Genomic DNA, 25,925 nt, shown 5'->3' on the forward strand with positions numbered 1-25,925 from the left:
AAGAGAAAATTTGGGGATTAGAGTCCTATTCAGAGTGGGTATTGAATGGGATGTCAATGTGGAGACAGCGGTGTGAGGTAAAGAGGCAGAAAGGAAGAAGAAGCCATATGAATGTGGAAACAGCCGTAAAGGATTTGCAAACACATAAAAGAGCTTCCTAATCATGTGAGAAGTCCAAGGATGGATGGAGTAAACCTTGTGCATGTGCCTGAGCTCCCATCCCTAGAGGCATTCAAATACAGATACACTCTGTGGCAAAAGGGACGAGAGTTGAGTTAGATGACCTTGGGTATGTAATTTATTCGTTCATTCAACAAATGCATACTGAGTGTCTACACCACTACATGCTGTCCTCTGCACAGGGGAGATGGTGGTGCCTCACCAACCTGATGCATAATGTTGAGCACATAATTCCATAGATAATCAGTTGCAGCTCTGATAGGTGCTAGGAAGAAAAAGTACAGGGTGCTCTGATGCTGCTGCAGATTAACCTGACAGTCTAGGACCAATTGGGAGTAGAATCCTAGGAAGAAACATTTAAGCTCAAATCTGAGAGGTAAATAGAAGTAAGATAAAGGAGGTGGGGGAAGCACAGCCTGAGAGGACCATGATGAGCAGAGGAGGGACTGACAGTCAGAAAACCTCGGTCTGGCTGACGCCAGACTACTTCAACCTTCCTCAAGTCAACGGAGCCAAGAAGACCAGAAATGGGAGCTGGGGGTAATGTCTAGAGCAGGAAACCCTAATAAGAAGTTCTAGAGACAGTCCTCAAACCCGCCAGCCCCGGGTGGGCCCTGCCCATCATGCCTGATCATTATTTTACTCCAAATCCACATCCAGTTTCCTCCTTGATTGCTGGATTATGCCTATTGATGGGACTATTTCCTTTCCTTTCTTCCTCTGTTTAAATTTTTAAAAGATGTAAGAGTAACCATTGACTGCAACTTCAATACGGGTCAATACTGCCACGTGGCTCTCACAAAGGACAAGCGACTTTGATCACAGGCTGTAGGCATTGAAGATTCCTGTCAGAATAAGACAGGAATCTTCAATGGTGCTATGAATGGGGCCAGACCACAGCAGGATTAATGAGCTTAGTTTCGGGGCCTATACTGTGAGAAGGTTATTGACCAAAGTGGGCCTACGAACTCAGGATATATAGAGCTGCACTGTAAAGCCCTTAATCCCTGGCTGGTCTCTGTGCTTCTGAGGAGCCTTGCTAACCTTTGTGAAATGAGCTAAGCCCTGATGGTGTTCACCCTGGAGGAAGCTCCTAGAGTTGCCCCTGTCAGACGCAGCTCGACTACAGATGAACAACAGCAACTGGGGACACCTGCCACTGTGCCCTCCAGCTGGGGGCCTATACATTGAGATCAGTAACCCCCACATCCTCGCATAGGCATGTGTGCTCCCTTCTGTATCCTCCTACTCTCCCCTTAATGACGCCTCACTTTCAGACACTCGGGGGAATGACTGCACACGTGATGTGAGCCATGTTTTAAGTCAGATTGTTCCAAATATGGCTTCCAAAGTCAGGGAAGAATCCATCCAACCACATTTGGGACAGGCAATAACAGGCAGAAGGAAAGAGTATTGGTTTAGTGTTCATAAACACTGAGGTTTGGCATTAAAATAGAATTATTAGTGTACCTGGAGAGGACAGGTTCTTTCAAACTTTGCTCCATCCCCCACTGACTGCTACAGTCATCTCCAGGTGACTTGACTTGGATCAGCTCCTCATGGTCTCTTCCTTCCTTCCTGGCTAATGATGTTAGGATGCCTCTGTCCAATCACTATAAATTTATTTATAACCTGTAACAAGGCAGCTATAGGAAGAAATATAAATTTAGTGTTTCCGAGGTTTGGAGTAAAATGCTGAGATGAATATTCATGGGTTGAAACAAGTTTGCAAGATGCCAAGAGCGCTCAAGGTCAAGATCCAATATCCCAGAATGAAAGGCAGCAGTTACTTCAGCAAGTGGACTCTCCAAATGAGGTTCCCTTTACCCACACACCCCTCCCCCCCCAAATTGGTACAGATGTGGATGTCTGACCCAGGCAGGGTCTGGCAGAAATGAGATGGCATACCTCAAAGGGTTTAAGTGAGTCGGGGTTTGTGAAGGGAGCATTTGCAGAGGTGTGGGCAGGGTTAGGGGACCCACTTAGTGCAGCAGCCCAGGACTACAAGAGCGGGAAGTTGTCACCACCCTCAGCCTAAAGGGAAAGGATGGTAAGAGCTGGAGCTGTGTAGAGCAGTCCCAGGCAGGAGCCATGCCCAACCACAGCCAGGCAAGACAGGTGCAAGGGGGAAAAGTACACAGCCTCTTCACTCACCTCCCACTCTGCAGGTGCCCCCCCTCCCCGCTTTGGCCAACCCAACTGAAAGACAGGGAGTCTGTGATAGAGTCCATGGGGCCTTGGAGCCTAGGTCAGCGCAAGAAGAGTGGAGAGTGGGTCTAGGACAGTGATGGTGAACCTTTTGAACTCGGCGTGTCAGCATTTTGAAAAACCCTAACTTAACTCTGGTGCTGTGTCACATATAGAAATGTTTTGATATTTGCAACCATAGTAAAACAAAGACTTATATTTTTGATATTTATTTTATATATTTAAATGCCATTTAACAAAGAAAAATCAACCAAAAAAATGAGTTCGCGTGTCACCTCTGACACGCGTGTCATAGGTTCGCCATCACTGGTCTAGGAGAAAAGGGGAATGAATAGCACAGTGCCCAAAGAGCACTAGGATGGACAGGATGGAATAGGGGAAGGGCCTTGGGAAGTGTTTAAAATACCAACATTTTTAGGGTCTTTATGAAAGCTGTTCTCTCTATACTAGTCGTGGCCCTGAGACTTACTTGGCCCCCAAAGCACTGGGAGATGTTATGAGGATAATACAATCTCCTTGGATGCCCTATCTAGTGAGCTCTCTTAATTTGCTTCACCTCAGGACCTCGAGAGCACAGTAGTTATGTGGCGACAGATCCTGTTAACCAGAGCAGAAACCAGGTCACAGAAGGAGGACGCAGACATGGAAAGAACATGGCTTCAGAAACCATGAGACATGGGCTGTCCCCTGCAAGGGGAAGCTCCCTCATCCATGCATTTTTAGAAAACTGAACTCAGGCAAAGTCAGATAGTAGAGGCTCAGTTCAGTTCGACGTGAGGAGCAGCTTTCTGATGTAGCCCTTTAACAGCTGTGAGCCAGTGAACGCCCCACCCTAGGGAACTAGGAGAGGCCCCTGGAGAGGGCAGGTGCTCAGGTTAGGCTGGCTGGGTTTGAATTCTGGTTTTGCTGCTTATTAGCTATGTGACCTTGGGAGAGTCAATTGATTTCTCTGTGCCTGTTTCCTTACTTAAAAGTGTGGATAATATTAGTACCTACTATTACAGTTGTGAGTTGTGGAGTTAATCCATATAAGAGACTTAGAACAGAGTCTGGCTCACAAGAAGTGCTCACTAAATGTCAGCTAGTAATTTCTACCGTAATTATTTGTCTTTGCCATCTTCATCATCCTCAAGAATGCTGTGAGTTGGGTATCTTCACTCTGTGGGGTCAGAAGGCAGTCAACACCCTGACACTTCACAGAGATGTCATGACATGTGGAGGAGATAAATCCTGTAAAGCACAGGGCCTCACACATCCTATGTGCACAATCAGTGTTGACCCCGTTGGAATGGATGGCCTCAAAGACCTGTCTTATTCTCACATTCTGCGAGTCTTCCATCCTAAAGTTTTGTTTCTTGTGGAAACTGGAGAAGCTTGTTCTCCCTGTGCCTCTCTCCTTTCCCTCTTATCTTTCTGCTTCTTTCCTGTCCGTTTCCTTCTTCCCCAGGCTAAAGTGGATAATGAGATCCTTAATTACAAAGACCTGGCAGCTCTCCCCAAGGTTAAGTCCATCTACGAGGTACAACGCCCCGACCTCATTTCCTACGAGCCTCATTCCAGATACACGTCTGATGAGATGCTGGAGAGATGTGGCTATGGAGAGGTATGGCCCCTTGCCCCCTCTCTCTGGGGCTGCTGGAGGAGAGGAGGGTCCATGGGGTCCCCAGTCCCCTCCATCACAGACACTTTGCCCTCCACAGTGTTGACCCAAAGACTCTTTTAAACTGGAATTTACAATTAGCATTTTAAAATCAGGTGATTTCATCCAAAAATCTGACTTAACTTGAAAAATTAGAGCTGATGACACTACACCAGTATTTCCATTATTTAGAGATGGGGAGCAGTTCTCCTGGGTCCCCCAACATTGAAGCTGAGAACCTGTAACTACTTATCACTTGAAATACTGTTTTTTCTACAGTGGAGAATTTTTATACACAGCCCATGGCTCTTATCCCCTGCCACGATTAATGGTCATTTGGGTTTATAATCCTTAGTAGGTTCTCCGGTTTTTGCACTTGGCCGTAAATCCCTGAACTCAAAGCAAGAGAGGAACTCTTAGTATAAACACTCAGCATCAGATGGCTTTTGAAATAAATGGTTCCTGGACAAGAGAAAGTGTTCTCTGGGGAAGGCAGGGTGGCCACTACCCGGGAGGTCCTGGCCATCGATATCCCAGGAGATTTCTGACTCCATCCCAGACTCCTGAGCTGAGATCATTTGGAGCAGAAGGATCCCTGGCCTGGGGGGCACAGACTCAGGTTCTTGTCCCTGTTCCACCATTGTCCCCTTCCTCTCTAGAGGGATTGGCTTCTGTTTTGGTTTGAGAGCCTGGTGCTGAGACTCTCTGTGTCTGGCCCCTGAAATGGACCAGGAAAAGGGGACCAAGTGTTTGGTAGAAGCTGATTTTCCTAAGGGCAGAGATGGCACTAGGACCCATAAGCCACACCCACCCCTGAAATTTGTTTTGTTTAACTCACAAAATACCTTTTAAATATGTAAATTAGTTTTCAACATTTAAACATTGGGAGATTTCACCTAAGAATTTGCCTTTCTGACTTGTTTTGGAAACTTAAGAAGCTGTGTTAACGTTGGACAGACATCCCAACCTGGCCCTGATATTCTAGGGCTGAGCAGCACTCCGTGGAGGGGACGTTCCACCTCCAGTTTCCACACCACCCACTGGCCAACTCCCGTGTTGATGGCACCAGCCAGGCCCTTGCTTGGCCTTGCCTTTGGATCCCCTACCCAGGCATTGTCCTCGGAAACCACAGAGGGGTTGTGAACTGGTAAAGGGACACGGAACAGTCATGAAATTACTCTGAGCTTGCAGTGGAGAAGCCTGGGTCCAGGTGAAGACCCTGCCACCTCCTCCCTGAGAGGTCCTGAGCCTTCCCGTTCTCTCTCTGGGCCTCGGCTTTTCCATTTGCAAAAGGAGGGCATAATCTCAAGGTTTTCTACCACCTGTCAGCACTGCTATCCTGGAACTCGAAGTGAGGGTCATCTGGACAGGAAGGCTGAGGGCAGCAGAGGCCCTCTCTTTGCTGAACCATTTAACTGCTCTCTGTCCCTCTCTCTCACCCTCTTCTCTCTCCTTCCATGACTGCCTTCAAACTCTTCGCTTCTAAGTCGCTGGGAACGTTATCTCCCTACTCCCAGGTAATTAATCTGGTTTGGGGAGACCTTTTATGTAATTGTGTCCCTTGATGCTGACCAAATAGGCCCCTGATTTCACCCCAAGGGCCCCAAGCCCTTGACCCAACCAGGGCAGTGATAGGGAGATAGGAGCATGACCTGGAGGAAGGGGTGGTGGCGTAAAGGGTAGAAATGATTGGGGGCAAACCTGATGTACCCTTTCTACCCAGAGAAGACCTCCCCAATGCTTCTGTGATCCTTGGCCAGGATTCCAGGGACCTGACCCTCAGGTTCCATTCAAGGGCCTGTGAGTGATGGGTGAAGGCCCTGGAAATTCTCTGCACCTTGCCTTGGGCTGTGCATGTAACCTAGGAGGAGTCTCTATTCAGAAGGGCAGCACCATGCTTGAGGCCCTAGAATCCCAGATTCTCTGTCACTCCCCCACCTGCCTACCAGACCCTTGGGCCATAGGCCCGCCAAGTTGCTGGCCTTGCTCACAGTCCCACTTCCTCCCCCAGGACATCTACGAGAACCTGGACCTCCGGCAGAGACGGGCCTCCAGCCCGGGATACATCGATTCCCCCACGTACAGTCGGCAGGGCATGTCCCCTACCTTCTCCCGCTCACCTCACCACTACTACCGCTCTGGTAAGGAAGGGGGACGCCCCCGAAGGGACAGGAAGAGCCAGGGGGACAACACAGTGGGTTGATGTTCCCAGCTGTGGAGACAGAACAGGGCTTTCCTGAGATCTCCGTTTTACAGCCTGGCCTCTGGAGGCCTGTGGCCACCCAGGTGACCAGCTGGGCCTCACTGAGGCCCTACAGATGCCCTTGGCAGGGGAGAGGAAGAGCAGCTGTGGGGAATGGGTGGTGAGCTGCAAGGAGAGGAGAGTGGCAGGCAGCCCAAAGGCCCTAGCTGGACGAAGACACTTCACTCCTCAGCCTTAGGCCTGCCTGGTCCAGAGGATAGAACCAAAGGACCAGAAATGGGGCTGTGGCCTGGCCTTCACCCACAGCCCAGCCCCACCCAGGCCAGTCAGGTCGTGGACAGCCAGCCCTGAGATTAAGGGTGAAGCCAGCAAAGCAATTCAGGGAGTGGGGAGGAGGTGGGAGGGCGGGGTAAAAATGCCTTCCTGAAACTTGGTGGAGTGGATTCTTCCAACCCACAAAACCTGACTTTGGGGTGAAGCAAGAAAACAGGGTCAGGTGTGTTTCTGCAGACACAGTGCATGAGCGCACAGCCGCCTCCCCACTGTCCCTGCTCCCCACACTTCACTGCTGCCTTGACTGCCACCGCGTTAATGCCTGTTTTCTCTGCCTCTGTTCTCTCTGGGGACCACTGCCTGCGTGCTCCAGGGCCCGAGAGTGGCCGGAGCTCTCCATACCATAGCCAGTTAGATGTGAGGTCCTCCACTCCAACCTCTTACCAGGCTCCCAAGCACTTTCACATCCCAGGTAGGCTGCCAGCCCAGAACTCCTGGCATGGACGGATGCATGCTACATGGGGTTGCCGGGCACCCTGCACCGGCACCGAGGAGAAGCCAGTTCCTGGGGACCCTCCCTAATCATCACTGGAACTAACCCACCCTCCAGCCCTGATACACCCACAGTCTTTCACTCTGTTGACAGGATCAACCTTGGTCAGGACCGCCAGGAAGTAGCCCAGGGAAGCGCCTCGAATGCAGTGGGGGAGTGATGGGACACAGCAGTAATCAGGCTGAAAGTCAGGGGCTGTTGCATCAAAACTCAGGATTAAATCTTGATCCTGCTGCTTATATATAAGCTGGTGACCTCAGGCCAGTTGCTTAGCTTCTCTGAGCCTCTGTTATTCCTTCTGTACAGCCAGGCACTATTCTGGACCCTGAGGTTGCAACTTAAACCAGCCCAGATCCTGCCTTCAAGGTGTTTATGTTCTAATGTGGGGAGAGAAATCATAAATGAGTAAACAAATAAGTAAAAGGATAATTTCGGGTGACAGTAGGTGCTGCAAACATAATACAACAGACAGAGTGACTGGGGTGCGGGGGACTGGGCTAGATGAGGTGGTCAGGAAGGGCTTCTTGGAGCATTTCGGGTGACAGTAGGTGCTGCAAACATAATAAAACAGAGTGACTGGGGTGCGTGGGGCTGGGCTAGATGAGGTGGTCAGGAAGGGCTTCTTGGAGGTGGTGACAACCTTGAAGCCAAAAGATGAGAAGGAATCATCCTTACGAAGATCCCAGGGGAAAACATCCTGGCAGAGCAAGTAGAAAGGCCCTGAAACAGGCCAGTGTGGCTAGAGGTGGCGAGCCTGGGGGATAGTGATAGGTGAGCTTGTAGGTGTGAACTGGACAAGATCTTGCCCTGAGTTACAGCCTAGACTATTCCCCCACCTCCGAGCGCAGGTTCTCACTCCCCACTCACCGCCCTGAGTTACAGCCTAGACCAGTGATGGCGAACCTTTCGAGCATGGCGTGTCAGCATTTTGAAAAACCCTAACTTAACTCTGGTGCCGTGTCACATATAGAAATTTTTTGATATTTGCAACCATAGTAAAACACAGACTTATATTTTTGATATTTATTTTATATATTTAAATGCCATTTAACAAAGAAAAATCAACCAAAAAAAAGAGTCACTTTTCCCGGGAGCTCGTCCTGCTGTTTCATCTACACCTTTCTCACCTGCCCCAGCAAGGTCCCAGCCTGTCTGTTTTGAGGAAGTGGGAGGAGATGACGCTGAACCCTGGCTGCAGCATTCAGGGCACTTTCTCATGGAATGAGGCGTGGCTGCTGGGTGGAGGCAGTGGGGCCCGGCCTGCATGGGGCCTGCTGAGCACGTGCCCACCTGTTGCCTGCATGCCCACCATTCAAGCCCCAAGTCCTTCCTCTGCACCATTTGAATCCATCCATTCCTCTCCCCTCACCTTTCCTGGAACCTGGTGGTACAAGGTTGGAATTTCAGCTTTGGAAGAAGTCCACCTGGGAAAAGATGGTGGACCCTTGGGAAAACTTATGGACCAGCTCTCTCTTTTGAGATCAACTGACCAACTGCTTTCTCCTTTTCTCCTCTCTCTCTCTCTCTCTCTCATCCCTTCTGGGTCTGTCTGGCAGCTGGAGAAAGTAACATCTACCGGAAACCCCCGATCTACAAACGGCATGGTACGGTCTGAGGCAGAGCGGGCATGGCCAGGCAAGGGATGTGGGGCAGTGAACACATGTGCAGAAGGCGCTGCACCGGTCACCAGGAGGGGCACCTGCAAGGCTGCACCTCGGTCCTTACTGACTCCAGGGGACATTGGACAAGAGTGTGCTGACATTTTAAAAGAGCAAGGAAGGCTTCATATCCCCTAAATCCTTTGCCACCATCTCCCCAATCCCCCTTCCCTACTGTCTGGTGTCCTAAATTCCATGGTTAGAGTAACCCTTGTCAGCGTACCGCTGGGAGGGGCGCTCCCAGGGCACTGACGCTCAGTCATTCATCACTGAGGCCTGGCAGTTCCTGCAGGAGCACTTACTGAGCCTCAGTGCAGTAAGCACACCTCTTAGCCGAGGCGCGGCTGCCACCCTGTCACCCTCGCGTGCCCACGGGTCTAGGTGGGTAACAGAGTTGGTGGAGCATGGAGCCAGCAGAAGCAGCCCTCAGCCGGGATCTGAACTCACTGAGCTGGTGGAAGGGGTGGTACAAGTATAAATAGTGGCTCTGGGTACTTACAACCTTTTAGACAAACATCCTCGATTTTGGAAGAGGCCAGGCTGGGGTCTAGGGAGATCTGTGAGCATGTGCACGTCTGTGTGTGGCTGCAGAGGCCATACCATGTGCCCCAAGTGGCCACAGAAAGTCACCAACCCTGACAAAGTTAGTTTGACTTTACATCTGGAAAAGGCCCCCAGACCCCAAAGCCCTCAGGACTGCAGGATTTGCAGATGGCTCTGGGAGGCAGCACCAAAGCAGGGCGTCTGGGGTGGAGGTGGGCTGAGTGGATAAGAGGGCGGATGAAAGGGCTGAAGGAGAGTGGCTGGGGACTGACTGAACCACATCAAAGAGAACTGGGAAGCTTTGGGAGCAAGTGCTGCTGGGGGAGGGGGCACAGCCTAGAGCTGGCTGAGAGCCATCCCAGGACCCTCTGCTGCCCTGGCTGCCAGGAGTGTAGACTTTGTCCCTATAGCTTCTCTTCTGAGGAATTGTCCTAAAGCCAGCCCTAGTCAGCCTCTTGCCAGTCTTTGAGACATGCTATTAGCTTCTCTTCTGAGGAACTGTCCTAAAGCCAGCCCTCTCTCTGCCCTAGTCAGCCTCTTGCCAGTCTTTGAGACATGCTAAAGTCACTGCCCCAGAAGGTTTTGTGGCTGCGATAGGTTTGATGGTCACTCCATGCTGTGGAATTCATGTGGAAGCTGGAAGCTGGATGGCATCTGAGCCAAAAGACTAATTCTGATGCTCACAGATGAGGAAACTGAGGCAGAGAGGGGAAGGATTTTCCCAGTGTTACAACTGAGTTAAGTGGCAGAGCTGGGCAAAGAACCCAGCGTTGCTGACTCCCTCCCTGTCCAGTGCTCCTTCCTTCGGGTCATATAATCTCCCCAAGAAGGACTTGGCATCTCAGGGTGAGCAGGTTGACCCGACTCAACATGCAGCAGGGCTTGCTTGCCAATTCCCACCCTAAATGTGGCTTGAATCCACAACAAGGCCAACTGCTCGAAGGTAAGGAAGGTAAGGAAGGGCAAGGGCTCACCTGGGACGTGCCCAATCTCACCTGGAGGAGCCACGGCCTTAGTGTTCACTCAGGAGCACACCTGGGAGTCGGTGGAATGTGGTAGAAGGAGCCCTGAGCGAGGTGCGATCCTGTTCTGGTCTAACTAGCTGTGTGGTCCTGAGCAAGCACCTTCCCCTCTCTGGTGTTCAGATTCCCACCTGTCAAATGCAGGCCTTGGCCTCAGTGCTTTTCCAGCGCCAATGCTCCCTATTGTGGCCTTACTCCCCTGGGCTGGAGCCTGGCTGAGACATGGGAAACAGTGCACAGGACACTGGTCTAGAGTACTCTGCCTCCCTACAGCTCTCTCTTTGGGTCCTTCGCAGGCGATTTATCGACAGCAACCAAGAGCAAAACAAGTGAAGACATCAGCCAGGCCTCCAAGTACAGTCCAGCCTACTCTCCAGACCCCTACTACGCTTCAGAGTCTGAGTACTGGACCTACCATGGCTCCCCCAAAGGTAGTGTGCCCCGCAGGGCAGCCAAGGCCAGAGCCCTGTCACCTACACCAGGGACACAAGGGCCAGGATAGTCACCTGCTCCTTCACATGATCATTCACTTATTCATTCGACAAACATGTATTGAGGACCAGCCATGGGCCCTAGGGAAACACTGGGGAGCAAACCAGACCATGTCCTTGGCCTTGTGGAGAAGACACGGGTCCTAACTAGAGCAGGAGGTGACATCCCGGAGGTGAGACACAGGTGGTAAGAGAGCTGATGACAGGGGCATGCTGTCCAGCCTAGGAGATGACAAAGCGTCTCAGATGCAGAGACTGTGGCTACAGGAAGGGTGAGGAGGAAGCTTTGTAAAAGCACCTCTGCAAAGCCCAAGAGGGGAGGGTGGTTCCATGGGTGGGGGGCGGGAAGAAAGGCCATCACCTTAACCGGAGTTCAGGGTGGGGTGGGGGAGGTGATGAGGAGCCAGATCCCACCAGCCTCGCGGGTTTTCGTCTTTATCCTAAACAGTAGGAAGCCATTAAGAGTGACGTGATCAGATCTATGTTTGTGAGAGACCACTTTGGCCGCAGGGGGAATAATAGTTTGGAGGATGGATGGAAGGCTTTTGTAGGCACCTGGCAAAGAGTCTTAATGGTCCTCAAGGCACAACCCCAACCAATCTGGCATCCCAAGTGTTTCCTTTCAGTACGGGGAGGAATTTTCATCAAGTGCCATTTGGATTCAATACACACCTTTGCTAACTGAATGTCCATTCTAAGCAAAGCTTCTGAGGAGCTGAGAGGACCCCTTCCTCGCCCTCAAAGAGGCCTCCATTTAGAAAGGAGCTAAGACACCAGCACAACTATGACCCAACGTGAACAGTGACCAGGGTCCATAAGAGAGAGGTGTTCAGAGGCTGCACAGCCAGCAGGTGTTGGGGAGCGGGGGGATCTTCGATGAAACTGCTTCAATCACAAACAAACAAAAAACCCAACTCCAAATGGCTTAGGCCAAATTAGGGATTTCCTGGATCATGTGACTGAAAGTTTCATGGCACGGCTGGATCTAGAGGTGAATGAACGTCATCGGGACTTATCCTGTCCCCCGGGTTGGGTGGCTCCATTCTCAGGCTGACTCTGCCCTCTTCATAGCAGCGGGAGCTCCGGCAGGTCCAGGCTTACCTCCTACCCTGGGCAGAAAAAGGGCTTCTCTCCCACCAAGCAAAGTCTTAACAGGACAGCTTACTAGCTCTGTTTGGGCCGTCAGCTTCACGCCCACCTCAGAGCCCAGGAATGGAAAGGGATACTGGGCATCTCTGTACAGGAGGCCATGGTGGAGCGGCAGCTCACCAAGTGCACTTGGGCATGGTCACTTGGCTTGAAAGTGGCAGCACCTAAAGGAAACGCCCACCTGTCTAGGCTCTACTGCCCCTGCGCCCTCTCCCCAGAGCAGGCTGAGTGGGCAGCACACACAGGAGCTGATCCTCGCTGTCTTTTGGCAGTGCCCCGAGCCAGGAGGTTCTCGTCCGGAGGAGAGGAGGACGATTTTGACCGCAGCATGCACAAGGTGAGCCGGCCACCCTGATGAATGAGATGCTTAAGCCAGTGGTTCTCAACCTGTGGGTCGCGACTCCTTTGGCAGTCGAACGACCCTTTCACAGGGGTCGCCTAAGACCATCCTGCATATCAGATTTTTACATTACGATTCGTAACAGTAGTAACATTACAGTTATGAAGTAGCAACGAAAATAATTTTATGGTTGGGTCACAACCTGACGAACTGTATTTAAAGGGCCAAAAGGTTGAGAACCTTGGCTTAGACAGTATGTTACTGAGGATGCCCTTGCGAGTGACAGAAACCAAATGCAAAGTCATTTGTTGATGGGGGAAAAAAGGAATGGCATAACTGAAAAGTCAAATGGTAGGATTAGCTTCAAGTATAACTAGATCCAGCTGCTCAAAAAACTGTCCTGGGGAAGCTGTCTCCCTCTGCTCTTGTGCCGTTGCCTCTGCATTGGCCTCCTGCTCAAGCAGGTTCTTCTTACACAGTGGCACGTGAGTGCCAGCGACTCTCAAGCATTGCCGGTGGGAATGGAAAGTGGTGCCACTACTGCAGAAACTGGCGGTTCCTCAAGAAGTTAAATGTAGAGCTACCATGTGACCCAGCAATTTCACCTCTAGATATATACCCAGAAGAACTGAAAACTGGGACTCAAAATATGTACACACATGCTCATCACAGCACTATTCACATGGCCAAAAAGTGGAAGCAACCCAAATGTCCATCAGCTCACAAATGGATTTTTTTAAATGTGGTATATCCATACAATGGAATATTATTCAGCCATAAAAAGGGCCAAAGCCGGTTTGGCTCAGTGGATAGAGCGTCGGCCTGCGGACTGAGGGGTCCCGGGTTCAATTCCGGTCAGGGGCATGTACCTGGGTTGCGGGCACATCCCCAGTGGGAGATGTGCAGGAGGCAGCTGATCGATGTTTCTCTCTCATCGATGTTTCTAACTCTCTGTCTCTCTCCCTTCCTCTCTGTAAAAAGTCAATAAAATATATTTAAAAAAAAAAAAAGGAATGACGTACTGATACATGCCACAATGTGGATAAACCTCACAAACACTGTGCTTAGTGAAAGAAGCCAGACACAAAAGCCCACATATTACATGATCTCATTTACATGAAATATCCAGAATAGGTAAATCCATGAAGACAGAACACAGATTGGTGATTACCAGGGACTGGACTGGGAGGAGAGGGAAATAGGAAGTGACTGCCTAATGGGTACAGGGTCCTTTTAAGGGGTGATAAAAATGTCTGAAACTAGATAGAGGTTGTGGTTGTACTAAATGCCACTAAATTGTTCATTTTAAAATGGTTAAGTTTATATTATGTGAATTTCACTCCGACCACAGGACCACTTGTGAAGGAGAGATGAAGTCCCAGAAGAAAATACGGGTGCTGCAAAGAGGGAGGGACACTGGGAAAGCAAAAATGACGGAGGTTCACTATAGAGAGTCCAGTCACTCAGCCTCGCCCAACCCTGTTCCATCTCAGGACTGTTGGCTTCCTTCTAACCTTCATCTTGCTTCTCCCCCACCCCCAGCTCCAGAGCGGAATTGGCCGGCTGATTCTGAAAGAGGAGATGAAGGCCCGGTCCAGCTCCTATGCAGATCCCTGGACCCCGCCCAGGAGCTCCACCAGCAGCCGGGAGGCCCTGCACACAGCTGGCTATGACATGTCCCTCAATGGCTGTAAGCACTGCTCTGGAGGCCTGCCTGGTGGGGGCTTTCTCCTCCCCCCTGCTATGGTCTCACCTGGTTCTAGAATACAGACTTGGCAAGGGGCTCTGCAGGGCACTAAGTGAGACCATGTGCTGCAGTGAGCAGTCACTCTGCTTCTTAGGGCATCTGAAGCAGTGGCTTCCAATCAGGTTCAATGTCAACAAAAACATCTTCTACTTGTCTGAATGGCTCAAAGATATAAGGGGCCCCTCTTGTGGTAGTGAGCCTCCTATCACTGGAGGTATACAAAGCAGTTTGCCCTAAGAGTCACTGTAATCCCATCCCTGTTCCTGGACACACACATGCTCTGTCTGCCTTCTCTCTTTCTTACCCCTGTGGGAGTCAGTCCTGCCAGGAAATCCTATCTCAAGGCAATACTTGATGGGTAATAACCTTGTCAAGAATAATCCTCTTGACATCATATCAATACTTGATGGATACAAGTCAATACTGGATGGGTAGTAACCTAATCAAGGATAATCACCCTGACTTTAGGTGAGATTAAAGGAGATGGTGGTAATGATGATAAAGCCAGTTCATTCAGTGTTTTGCATGTGTCAGGCACTGTGCTAGTGCTTTTCTGTATGAGGTCATATGTTCTTTACAATCACCCTGTAAAGGAGACACTCCCTCCCCATTTAAGAGATGAGAAAATTGAAGCATGATTAAGTAACTTGAAGAAGTTAAGTATCTACTAATGGCAGAACCAGGATAGTTCCCTGTTTGACCACTGAGAGGCACGAATTTTAACCTCTGCTTCTGGGCTCTGTGCAGTACACCACCCATGCTGCTCAAAATTCAACACATTCAATGGCATCTGTGCAGCAAATAAATCACAGCACCTGCTATGCCCCAGGTGCTGGTCTAGGAGCTGGGAGGGGGAGGGAGGATGCGGTACAAGTACAACAATTGGAAACTGGCCAGTGGGAAAGGAGGTAGTGAAAGAGGCCCCTTCTCCCCTCCAGCTCCTGTCTGTTTGTCCACCATATCTGTCTGTCCCCATGAACGCTGATCTGTGGCTTTTCTCTCTTGCAGCCCCTCGGTCCCACTACCTGGCTGACAGTGGTATGTTCTGCCCGCCCTACTTCAGCCCATGGTGTTCTGTGAGGGCCAGAGCTGAGTCAGCTGCAGGTCCCCCATAGCTGTGTGATGAACATATAACATGGATGTCCCAGCACAGTCCTTCCCTCCAATAGTCTACCCCATTGTGTTTGTCAGCTGGTGGGCCTCGATTTTTGGTTTTAGAACAAAGGTTGATGTGCCCAGTAGCTCCCAGAAGGAAAGGAAGAGTATGCACCTCTTCCACCCATGTGAGAGCTTACCTGTCTGGGTTTCGAGCTCACCTCCAATTCCAGGGCTTTGTCCAGAGCCACCATGTGGCCAGGACAGGAGTCCATCATAAGAAGGTAGATGTGTGCAGGACAAGGCCAGAAGACTGTGTTAGTGGTTGCTTTGGGTGGACCTAGAATTCTGTCAGGCTGAGGCACCCCTAAGATTAGTCAGCTGCAAGCCTGGAGAGCAGTGGGAGGAGCTGGTGGCCTCGGCCATGACCCCTTCGCCCCCGGGATTGGGGAGTAATATTGGCCATTTGCAGCCAGATGAACTCAGAGAGAGAGGGGACCCTAGCAATTGTTTTGCTCCTTCTTTTCAGATCCCCTCATCTCCAAGTCTGCCTCCCTGCCTGCCTACAGAAGAAATGGGCTGCACAGGGTAAGAAAGGCTATGCGGGGACATTGCCTCTGCGATGTTGGTGATTCCAGCATTAGCTCATTGCTGTGGTGCTTATGGTGATCACTTAGGGGTGGAACCTGGACAAAGGCCTTGGGGTGAGAGGTGGGTCAACTGAAGGAACCCAAAGGCAATGCTTGCTCTCCTCTCTGTGAGCCCTATGTGAAAAGGAGCCCCCGGGAGAGGCTGGCGAATGCCTGGCACTGTGCTAAGCACTTTACAAACACTAACGCCTTTACCCTGCGAGGTAGTTACTATGGAGGCACGGAGGGGAGGGGGTGACCTGCTCAGGCTCTCACACCCAGTAAGTGCAGAGCCAGGACTCAAGCCCACAGCCCACACTTGCCTTGGAGCCCTCTGAGCTCTTTGATGGCCTGCAACATAAAACCTTCCCAGAAACGGTGAGTTGGTTTAAGGACCTACAGAGAATAAAAAATACGTCTTGTCAGCAAGAGGAGAGGCTGTGTGCCTGGACAGGTGACGGGAAAAGCAGGGACACTGAGATAGATGTTTATTAACTGAGCACCTACTAAGTGCCAGGCACTGTTCTAGGTGCTGGAGGTACCGCGGTGAATAAAGTGGCTGTTCCTGGGGAGCTTGAGTTCTAGACAGACAACCAGCAAGTAAAGGTGGGATCTGCAGTCAGGTGGTCCTAAGTGCTAAGATGGAACTCAAAGCATGGGGGTAAGGAGAGAAGGCGGTCAGAGAGGGATGGATGTAAGCCAGGCCTGAGGGCACAAAGGTTCTTGCTGCTTGAAGACCAGCAAGACCCATACAGATAGAGGGAACGCACAGTGTCCAAGGCCCAGGGCGGGGTGGACACAGGGCTGGCATGGAGTGAGCATGAAGCCCGACCCGGGAGATGAAGCCCGACAGTGTGTCAGTAGGGCCCTGCACGCTGGTAAGGGCTTCGGAGGGTTTCCAGTAACCGTGCTGTGTGACCTGACTCCCTGCTGTATGGACTAGAGACTACAGGACAGAAGTGGAGGCTGTACACCCGTTAGGCTACTTTAGGGTCGAGCATAGAAAGGGATCTGAGCTCCACTGGAGCATGGAGGCTGGTGTTAATCCAGCTGTCCTGCTAAAGGACACACAGGCCCTGTCCTCTGCATGCTCAAAACCTGGACATTTGCTCGCACAACAGTTATTTATTTAAAGTATTTTATATGCATCAGGCACCACTCCGGGTGCCTGGAATATATCAGGGACCAAGCAAGACAAAAACCCCTGCCCTCTGAGCTTCCATTCTTGTAGGGACGAACAGAAAGCAAGTAGTAAATAGTAAACAAGTCAAATTATAGGAATGTAGAAGGTAGTAAGTGCTATGGAGGGGAGGGGAAATGTTGAGCAGGAGAAGGGAGATCACAGATTTGGGGAGAGGGCAACAGCATTTTTAAATAGGGTTGCCAGGCTAGATCTCATGAAAGAAAAGCATGAGATATAATTCACCAATAAATGAGTGTTTCCTGAGTGCTTATTATGTGCTGGGCCTGGGCACTAGAGATATGGCAGTGAGTTAAAGGACCCCAACTGGAGACTGAGGCTTCTGCGAGGGCCCCATGTCCCACACGCCCTGGTCCATTTTCTGGAGATAGGTGAGTGCTTCAGGGAGGCAAGGTGAGCTCGCCTCAGGCCGGCCCTGGCTCTGTCTCCCCTGCAGACACCCAGTGCGGACCTCTTCCACTACGACAGCATGAATGCCGTCAACTGGGGCATGCGAGGTGAGTCACAGGGACTTCGGATGCACTTCTCATAGCTGTGACATGACCCTTAGTGAATGACTGCTACAGGCTCGGGCCTCACGCTGGGCTCTGTCCAAACCCCAAGTTCCCACTCCCTTTCACTTCCCAGTCCCTCCCTTTCCCACTCTTCACCCCTCATCCTCTCAAATCCCTGGCCTTGGGTGACCTCCAGGCCATCTGTCCCATCTGGGTTCCCGGAGCCATCCCAGAGCGCTGCTGTCCCGGCACGACTGAGCCAGAGTTGCTGCCAGCACTGCGTGCAGGGAAACACTCGGAGCCAAATGCACACTGTTCCCAGCAAAACTTCCATGAGCTGTGGGCAGTCTGCCAGAAGCTCTCCCGCAGCCTCACCAGCATCAAGCAGGCTCCTCCAGCAAGAGGGCAGCTCCTACAGAAACTTGGAGGGTCCCCCAGGCGATGGAGGGAGGGTCTTTCCCTGTGCTTCGGCCAGAGGCTCTCCCGCAGCCTCACCAGCTCCTCAAGCAGGCTCCTCCGGCAGGAGGGCCCCCCAGGCGATGGAGGGAGGGTCTTTCCCTGTGCTTCAGACTCATCTTATTTCTCTTCTAAATCTCTCAAAAGTCATTTTTTTCCCCTAAAACCCTATCTCTGGATCAGCCCAACCCCTATCTCCAGCCAGCCATGGTACTCCTTCTGGCCTTGATGTGAGATGAATTCAGCAAGGACAGGGTCTCTAAGACAGAGGCCAGTATAGTCTGCACAGCAAAGACCAATGTGTTTCCATTCTGTGTGTCTTTTCTCTCTACAGAGTACAAGGTAAAGGAGATGCACAGACCCGGGAGGTCCCTGAGACACTAGGACCTGCTACACTGGGGACCAGCAGAAGGATGACAGTGCTATCTATGCAGAAAATGGGGGCATCGATAAACAACCCCAAGGGTCCTCTTGAGACCAGCATTTCCCGTTCCTTGGCCCACTTTCCCTAAATCCTTCCCTACGACTCTTGCCTCCTGAAATCAGACCATTCCCCGTAGGCCTCAGAGACCGTCTGGAAGCTTCCAAATCACCAGATAGAGCCATTTACATTCAGGAGGCCTTGTGCCCACATTAATGTCAAATGCCACCAAGCTTATCCCTAGAAGATCAGGGGACGCTGGACCCTTGCATTTTGGGAAAGGGTGGCTTGAAGCTGCCAGGCAACCCCAGGGAAGGCAGACCCAGGCCTCCCTCCAGACTTGAACCTTTGGCTCTTTCTGGGTAGAGGAGGAAGCCCAGATAAAAAATGTGGCTGAAGGGACAAGCCCACCGCCCTCATCCAATCTGCAAACTCCTACCCGCATCCTTTCTCCTTAGATCTACCCTTACGAACTGCTGCTGGTGACCACAAGAGGAAGAAACCGACTGCCCAAGGACGTGGACCGGACACGTTTAGAGGTAAGTGTAGAAAACTGAGCAGGAGCCTTTGGGTTCAAAGGGATTCTAGCAGTTGCCTGGTCTCACCCAGCTCAGGAGGGGCCCAGGGAAATGAATGGCTTCAAGGTCACACAGCCTGTTGAAAAAGTAGAGGCTCTGTTCCCTGATGTTCTGTGCTGCCTCCTCAATTCACTCGGCCTCTGTGTGACACAGGCACAGTGTGTCCCACCTGCAGATGATGATGCTGCAGATGAAAGAAGAAGCTAGATTTGGCCCCTGCTCTCAGAGTCTGGTAGATAAGAAGAAAGTCAGCCCTGGTTTTGTGCAGGATTGTAGAGAAAACCAGTGTTGTAACAGGGGGGACAGGGAGGCAGCACTGCAGAAGTAAAAGCATAAGGAGGCATCAAGTCAGACTCCCTAGGTTCCAACCCCGATCCTGCCATCCCTCGGTGGGCAGCTTGGCCAGGTGACCACGACTCTAAACCGTAGTTCTCTCCTCTGTGAGGTAGGGTGATTGCCATGCTTCCCTCCAGTTGCCAAGTGACACAATGAAACAATACACAAAGCCTTTGGCGCTGAGTCGGGCAGTGTCCTGCAAAGCAAGCACTTTGCCAGTGTGGGACTGCTCTTACTCAGAGACCACTAAGGCTCGGCTGGAGGACCAGGCTTCCAGCAAGAGAAAGGATTTGGCTGGCCTTTGAAAGTGGGCAGGTTTGGATGGGCAGAGAGAGGGAGGAGAACATCATGCAATAGAAACAGCATAGATACAGGCACGGATGTGACCTGAGCATGGCGTTGGGCTTTCAAGCCATTCAGTACATTTGGCTTGGAGTTCCAGTTCCTGGTCACTTCTGATGCAGGAGCACCCTCTGTCCTTTCCACCCCAGGGCCTCTTCCTGCCTCTCCCTGGACTGCCCCTCCCTTCCCACTAGCCTTCTCACTCCTCAAGGCTGCATTCTAGTGATGCCTGCGCCCCAAATCTCCCCAAGCCTCCCCAGAATGTGTCACTCACCTCTTCCTCCAGTCCCCCCCAGCCCTGTGTCTAGCATATAGATCCATTTCCTCTGCCTGCCAAGACCGTGTGTCGTCTACCACATGGTCTAGACTGGGAGGAGAAGCATATCAACCACCTTGACCTGACAACGAGGAATTCACCCAGAGTAGAGAGAAGGTTGGGGCAGTCAGAGGGGAATGCGAGTGAGTCCTTCCAGCCCTAGCATGTTGGGGTAGCAGCGAAGAAACAGGTGATTCAGCCAACGGCCTCCTTTCACTGTCTGGCAGTGAGTGTCTTCCAGTACTGAAGGGGACAGCTCCCAGGGCAGTTCCGTGACCAGCATTAAGGGATGGAAATGTTCATCCTGAAAACCAATTGCTCTCCTACACCCTCCAGGACACTCAGAAGCTCAGACCAGGGAAGCACAGCCTTCCCTAAGCATCAGAACTACCCAGGGAGCTTTTTAAAAATACCAATAGAGGGTCCGCCAGTCAAACTGCAGTCTGGGGAAGGAACTCCGGCATCAGTCTTGAGATGCACGGGCACATCTAACATGTTGCCTGAGCTGAGACCACTGGGCCCTAGCCCCCTGTACCAGTTCAGGAAGTGGACTGAACTAAGTCAATTAACCACTATAATTGCTACCAACAGGTCATCTCAGTGATTCCAGTAATTTTTCAGGCAGGATATATGCCATATATTTCTCTCTTTACACACAATTTTAAATTTTATTTTGAAAAATTTCAGAACTCCAAAAAGTTGCAAGAATAGCAAAATGAACATCTATCTACCCTTCACTTAAATGCACCAATTATTGATATTTTGCCACATTTAAGTGCCATATATTTCTAAATCTTAAAAGCTTTTGACAATGTGTCAAGTTTCAAGACTGTTTGAGAGGGAGAGCAGGCAGAAGGTAGGTAGCAGGGGTGGGTGGAGGTCCTGCCATGGAATGCAAAGCAATGTTTTCATATAAGAAAGAGATGAAAGGACATTTCAGTGCGTGGATGAATATGAACAGTAGTGTTTTTCACTGACTAGCCTGAGGATCAGCCATCTAGATCATTTGTAAAAATATTAATAAGAGAAAATACACCCTAATACCTTGGCTATGCCCCCTTTTCCCCCCAAAGGACAGAGGAGTAGCATTACACTCCATACACACTCCTAAACACAGAATGAATGCGTGTATCAGGGATGTAGAAGGGTGAGGTCAACCTGGATGCATCCAGAGACTCTTAGGTGAAGCATAAGTCCCACCTGAATCCTGAGCGGGGGCAGCCTCTTCAATCAGACCAGCCCCCGAGGTCCCTCCGAGGAAACCTTCCTTCACACATTTATCCATTCAACACATATTCATCACATACCTTCCGTGGGTCAGACATCATGCCGGGCACAGTGCACCCAGAGGAAACATACAGTGACCGCTCCTGCCTCTACCAGCCCCCAGCCTACACTTCACATCCTCAACCTGTTTCCTCTCTGTCCCCTCCCACTTCCTTTTAGCGCCACCTGTCCCAGGAAGAGTTCTACCAAGTCTTCGGCATGACCATCTCGGAGTTTGACCGGCTGGCCCTCTGGAAGAGGAACGAACTGAAGAAGCAAGCCCGGCTGTTCTAGACAGAGGCTCTATAAATATATATGCACTTATATAAAGATATATGTAAAATCTCTATACTGGAGCTCAGTATAATCCTCTTGTGTAATGGGGCACGCTGCCTGCCAGGAGACTTGCTTTTCTGTGCTGTCAGGCAAGCCCACGTCATCAAAATATTTTTATGCTCCTTACTTTCTCTTTTCTAAATGTAATGGGGTTTGGGAAGGAATTTGAGGGGACGCCCATCCTTTTACTAGGGGTCCTTTTTATACTGAAACATCTGTCCTAACTTGAGTCCCCCAAGGTCCAACCCTCCTTCCTAAAGGAGGTACCTGAGGTCTCTTCTCTCTGCTTCTTAGCTCTTTTCTCCAGTCTTGAGTGTGGACGCTGACCATGCTGTTTCACATCTTATTGGTCCCAGAGGGGCCTTCCCCTGGGTGGATCCACAGCCACCTCCCAAAGTCACTGAGCACCTTTGAGAGCCCTTGCAGAATTTTCTCATCACCCACAATTAGGAGTTCGGTGCTCTCTGGGGGTGATGCAGTTAGAAGTGTGGGCCTCACGACTACTCCTCACAGCAGTAAACAGAGGTGGCCAGGGCCTTGGCCTCTCCTCAGCTCTTCAATCCTCCACCTTCTGTCCTTGATCCTAACCTCTCCCTGGTTCCAATCTATGACTCATGGTAGGAAAGGAAAAGGTGCTTCTTTTTCTTCTACCACTTCCAACTGGCCCCTCTGCCTGGCCCCTACCATGAGAACCAGAGAGAGGGAGTGGGAGCTGGGAGCAGGAGTGGGAGACAGAGAAGGGCACCTGTTAGAACTGGAGCTGCAGGACCTCTTGGGGCCTCTCCCTCCACCCTGTCACTGCTCCCAGCACCGCCTGACCCCTTCCCCCTTTGGAGGAGAGGCCCATTATTGCAGCCTGTATTCTTCAGCCTTACTACAATCTATGTGCCTGACAACTCAACACACCCAGGGCTAAGGTTCCCACCATAGCTCTAACCGACCAACTAGACAGACAACCTCCATCACCCCTCTCAAGGTAACAAAGGCCATGTTCCCAAGAAAGATTCCTGGTCTAGGCCTGCTGGTTCAGGGCTGGTAGGGCAACCCAACCAGGACCTGAATCCCACTACAAAGTGGGCCAGGTATCATAGGGGAAACTTTCTGAAGAATGGCTGCTCATGAGATTCCAGAATGAAGCACTGGCCCATCCCACTCACGAGCCTCCTGGATTTCCCCAGTGGCTGCTTTTCCTGCCTCCTTGTCTTCTGGAGCAGAGTGAATGCTGAGCCTTCTTCTCAGGCCTTCTACCCTGAGTTGGTGATGTTTGGTGGGGCCCGTTCCTTCCTGGAGATGCCAAGTCGGGCAATTTTGAGGTCTTGGGTGGAAGGACGAATGCATGGAAATGACCATTATGACTCTCAAGAGGCCGGTGATGTGACATGGCAACTGTAGGACTGACTTCAATTCAACACACCCTCACTGAGCACCTGCTGATGCTGAGCACTCACTGTATACTGAGCACTGAACGGGGGAGGGAGGTGGGACGCTGGGACGATCAGCATGAGCCTGGTCTGGGGGACGTGCCTACTAACAAGGCATGGACTCAACTGTGATGGATGTAAGGCGGAAAGTGATGGGAGATGGCATGAGAAAGTGTTTGTGACATTACTGAAAAGGCAGATGGCGGTGGGTGCAGACGAAGGAGAGCGTTCTAGAGGAGATTGCATTAGAGCAAAGTTCAGGAAGCATCTTTGTAAACTGGGAGGAGATGGTAACTTGAAAGGGTGAAAGGATGAGGGACCGGAAGGGAGGCCTATTATGCTCTCATTTAAAACATCAACCCTCTCGGTTACTTCTCTTTATGGCCAATGTCTTTCAACTGTCCTGACCCCTTAGAAATGTCCCCAGCCAGACGCAATCATTGAAACTGCCTCATTGTCACTGGTTGAGAACTTGGCAAGATTTGAAGGGCTTTTGTTATTGTTGTTGGATATTTTTGTTTCCCATAAAGGCACATGATTTCAACCCAGACCTGTGTCCTGCTGTCGTTCGTAGTGGGAGTGGAAATGAGTGACATGGGAAGAGACTGAACCACACACACTTTTTTCAAAATAAGAGTCTCTTAGAGAGCAGCTCTCCCGTGGCCTTAGTTTCTCCTTCTGTAAAATAGGAAAATTTGATGAGGTCAGCATCACCCAGGTTGGGTCCTGCAGCACACGGGTCCTGCAAGATGGAAGAGGGTGTTCCAAGGACAAATAAGATTCTGTGATCAAACAGTTATAATAGTAACAGTTCCTCAGTATTAAGTCCCAACAATGAGCCAAGGTCTGTGCTGAGGAATTTACATCTACCACCTCATTTAAGCCTCTGTCACACCCCAAGAGGTGGCCATTGTTCTTATCTCTGTCTCACAGATGAGGAAACAGTTTTGAAGAGGATACATAACTACCCTGGTAGAGCCAGGGACCAATTCCAAGCTGCCCGCCTGGAGAGACCGGCTTATCTATCCACTCTTATCAGTCAGGATGTGTTCAGCTCCAAGAGAAGAGTGCCTTCTTAGAAACAGCTTGCACAATGAGAACACACATTGTCTTGCACAAACGGAAGTCCAAGGTGCACGACTAGTTAATTAAGCAGCTCAGTGATTCCATCAGGAGCCCGGGTGTTGTTGCATCTCTTCACCATCAGCACACTGGCTGTGTCCTCAGGTGTGACCCCCTCATGTTTACGAAGGGCTGCTGTGACTCCAGCCATCATGTCCTCACACAACCACATCAAAAGGCAGGAAAGAAGCTTCCCTTCGTGTGTCTCTTTTAATCACAAAGACCTTCCCGGAAATCCTCGGGAGACTGCTCCGCAGGTCCCACTGGCCAGAACTAGGGAACAGACCCATGACCTTGCTGCAAAGAAGCCTCAGAAACTGAGCATTTGGCATTTTCAGCCTCTGTAGTGGGAGGCAGGCGTCCTGATGGCAAAGGAGAGAAGCAGGGCAGACAAGGAGCAGCCTCGGGATAAGTGAATCACAGTGTCTCAGCCACAGCCACTGCCGCCCCTGCTTGGACACTCACAATGCTCATCGGCAAAAGTCTGCAAAGTACCATAGTAACTTTGTTTAATCCAATAATTCACAAACTACTTTGACAAAACTCTGTTTCAGAGATGCTAGACTTGCTGTATTTCATCTATCCTAAGATACACACATTTTTCATATTTTGACAACTCTGAAGATGAAATGTGACTCAAAAGAGGCTCCTTTCCTGACCTCTCATTCTGTGATTCTTCTAAGTATCATCCCCACCACAGGCCCTCTGGACAGGTGGCTCAGATGTGCAAAAGGATAGTCAGGAATGTTCCTCTGCTCCCTGCCTACACGTGCACCCAACCAACATTTACTCATTGAGCATATGCTGCCAGGCAGGAGCACTGAGGGTCCAGCAATGTGGAAGGCAGGTGTGCGCTCTCGTGTAGCTCTGGTCTAGAGGAGAAAACAGACTGTAAGAAAATAAACAAAAAAGAGATGGTGCATGAAGATAACTGCTACAGAAACAACAAATAGGGTGCTGGAGAGAGAAGCAGAAAGGAACTCAGTTCATATATTCACTGAAGGATAAAAAGGGAAAAGTGGGGGTGGGAGCACTCTAGGCTTAAAGAAGAGCATATGCAAAGGCACTGGGGTGGGTAAGAGCCTGATATATTTAAGAAACTAAAAGTGCCACTGAGGACAGATCAGAGCAAGTGAAGTAGATGAAGAGGGGAGTGAGATTAGAAGAAGTGGGAAGGCAAGCAGGGCCAGAACGTGCATAGGGTCGAAGGACACCTCTTATTCATTCAAACTTTGTGGAGATTGGCTTGCATGGTGGTTGCTAATATATCGGATACAGGGAGAATCACTCTAAGCCAGCGGTTCTCAACCTGTGGGTCGCAACCCCTTAGGGGGTCGAACGACCCTTTCACAGGGGTGGCCTAAGACCATCGGAAAACACATATATAATTACATATTGTTTTTGTGATTAATCACTATGCTTTAATTATGTTCAATTTGTAACAATGAAATTGGGGGTCACCACAACATGAGGAACTGTATTAAAGGGTCGCGGCATTAGGAAGGTTGAGAACACTGCAGCCTAAGCCTTGCTACTGAAGTGCGCTCCCCAACCAGCAGCATTGGGGTCACCTGGGAGTTTGTAAGAAATGCTGTATCTCGTGTCCCTAGTCAATCTGCCTCTGTGTTTTAATGAGATAATAATCATTAATAATTTAATGATTCACACACATAGTGCAGTTTGAGAAGCACTACTCTCAACCACCATCCTTTTAGGGACAAGCGCAACACCATTTTGTGTCTAGGCTTAATGAAGTCCTAGAAAGGAGCCCGTTCCCCATGCATATAACCTTTTTGGACACTGGGGGGCAATCTTACATTAATAAATCAGAACACAAGCGGGGGGGAGGGAAGAGCACAGAAGTCACAGGAGGTTAGAGCATAAGGTCTACTTTTGGCAGCCACGG

General features: G+C 50.5%; 1 protein-coding gene across 7 annotated transcripts in view; it reads left to right on the forward strand.

Annotated features, from left to right (window-relative positions):
- ABLIM3 (actin binding LIM protein family, member 3) overlaps positions 1 to 23,445 on the forward strand; it is a 105,914-nt gene extending 82,469 nt beyond the window's left edge. For 2 of the 7 annotated variants that reach the window (XM_005870451.2, XM_005870452.2), the window contains 12 exons: positions 6,039 to 6,168; positions 6,877 to 6,975; positions 8,613 to 8,660; positions 10,576 to 10,710; positions 12,192 to 12,256; positions 13,802 to 13,949; positions 15,015 to 15,044; positions 15,631 to 15,689; positions 17,368 to 17,428; positions 18,216 to 18,223; positions 18,761 to 18,841; positions 21,321 to 23,445. In XM_005870451.2, the coding sequence (XP_005870513.1) occupies positions 6,039 to 6,168; positions 6,877 to 6,975; positions 8,613 to 8,660; positions 10,576 to 10,710; positions 12,192 to 12,256; positions 13,802 to 13,949; positions 15,015 to 15,044; positions 15,631 to 15,689; positions 17,368 to 17,428; positions 18,216 to 18,223; positions 18,761 to 18,841; positions 21,321 to 21,434 (978 nt within the window). In that variant the 3' untranslated portion in view covers positions 21,435 to 23,445. Of the gene's footprint in view, positions 1 to 3,835; positions 3,992 to 5,514; positions 5,545 to 6,038; positions 6,169 to 6,876; positions 6,976 to 8,612; positions 8,661 to 10,575; positions 10,711 to 12,191; positions 12,257 to 13,801; positions 13,950 to 15,014; positions 15,045 to 15,630; positions 15,690 to 17,367; positions 17,429 to 18,215; positions 18,224 to 18,760; positions 18,842 to 21,320 lie in introns of all 7 variants that reach the window. The other 5 variants (XM_005870448.2, XM_005870449.2, XM_005870450.2 and 2 more) reach the window with 5 other exon arrangements.
- Positions 23,446 to 25,925: the final 2,480 nt, after the last annotated feature.

The sequence above is a fragment of the Myotis brandtii genome, unplaced genomic scaffold, assembly GCF_000412655.1.
Source record: "Myotis brandtii unplaced genomic scaffold, ASM41265v1 scaffold32, whole genome shotgun sequence".
NCBI lineage: Eukaryota > Metazoa > Chordata > Mammalia > Chiroptera > Vespertilionidae > Myotis > Myotis brandtii.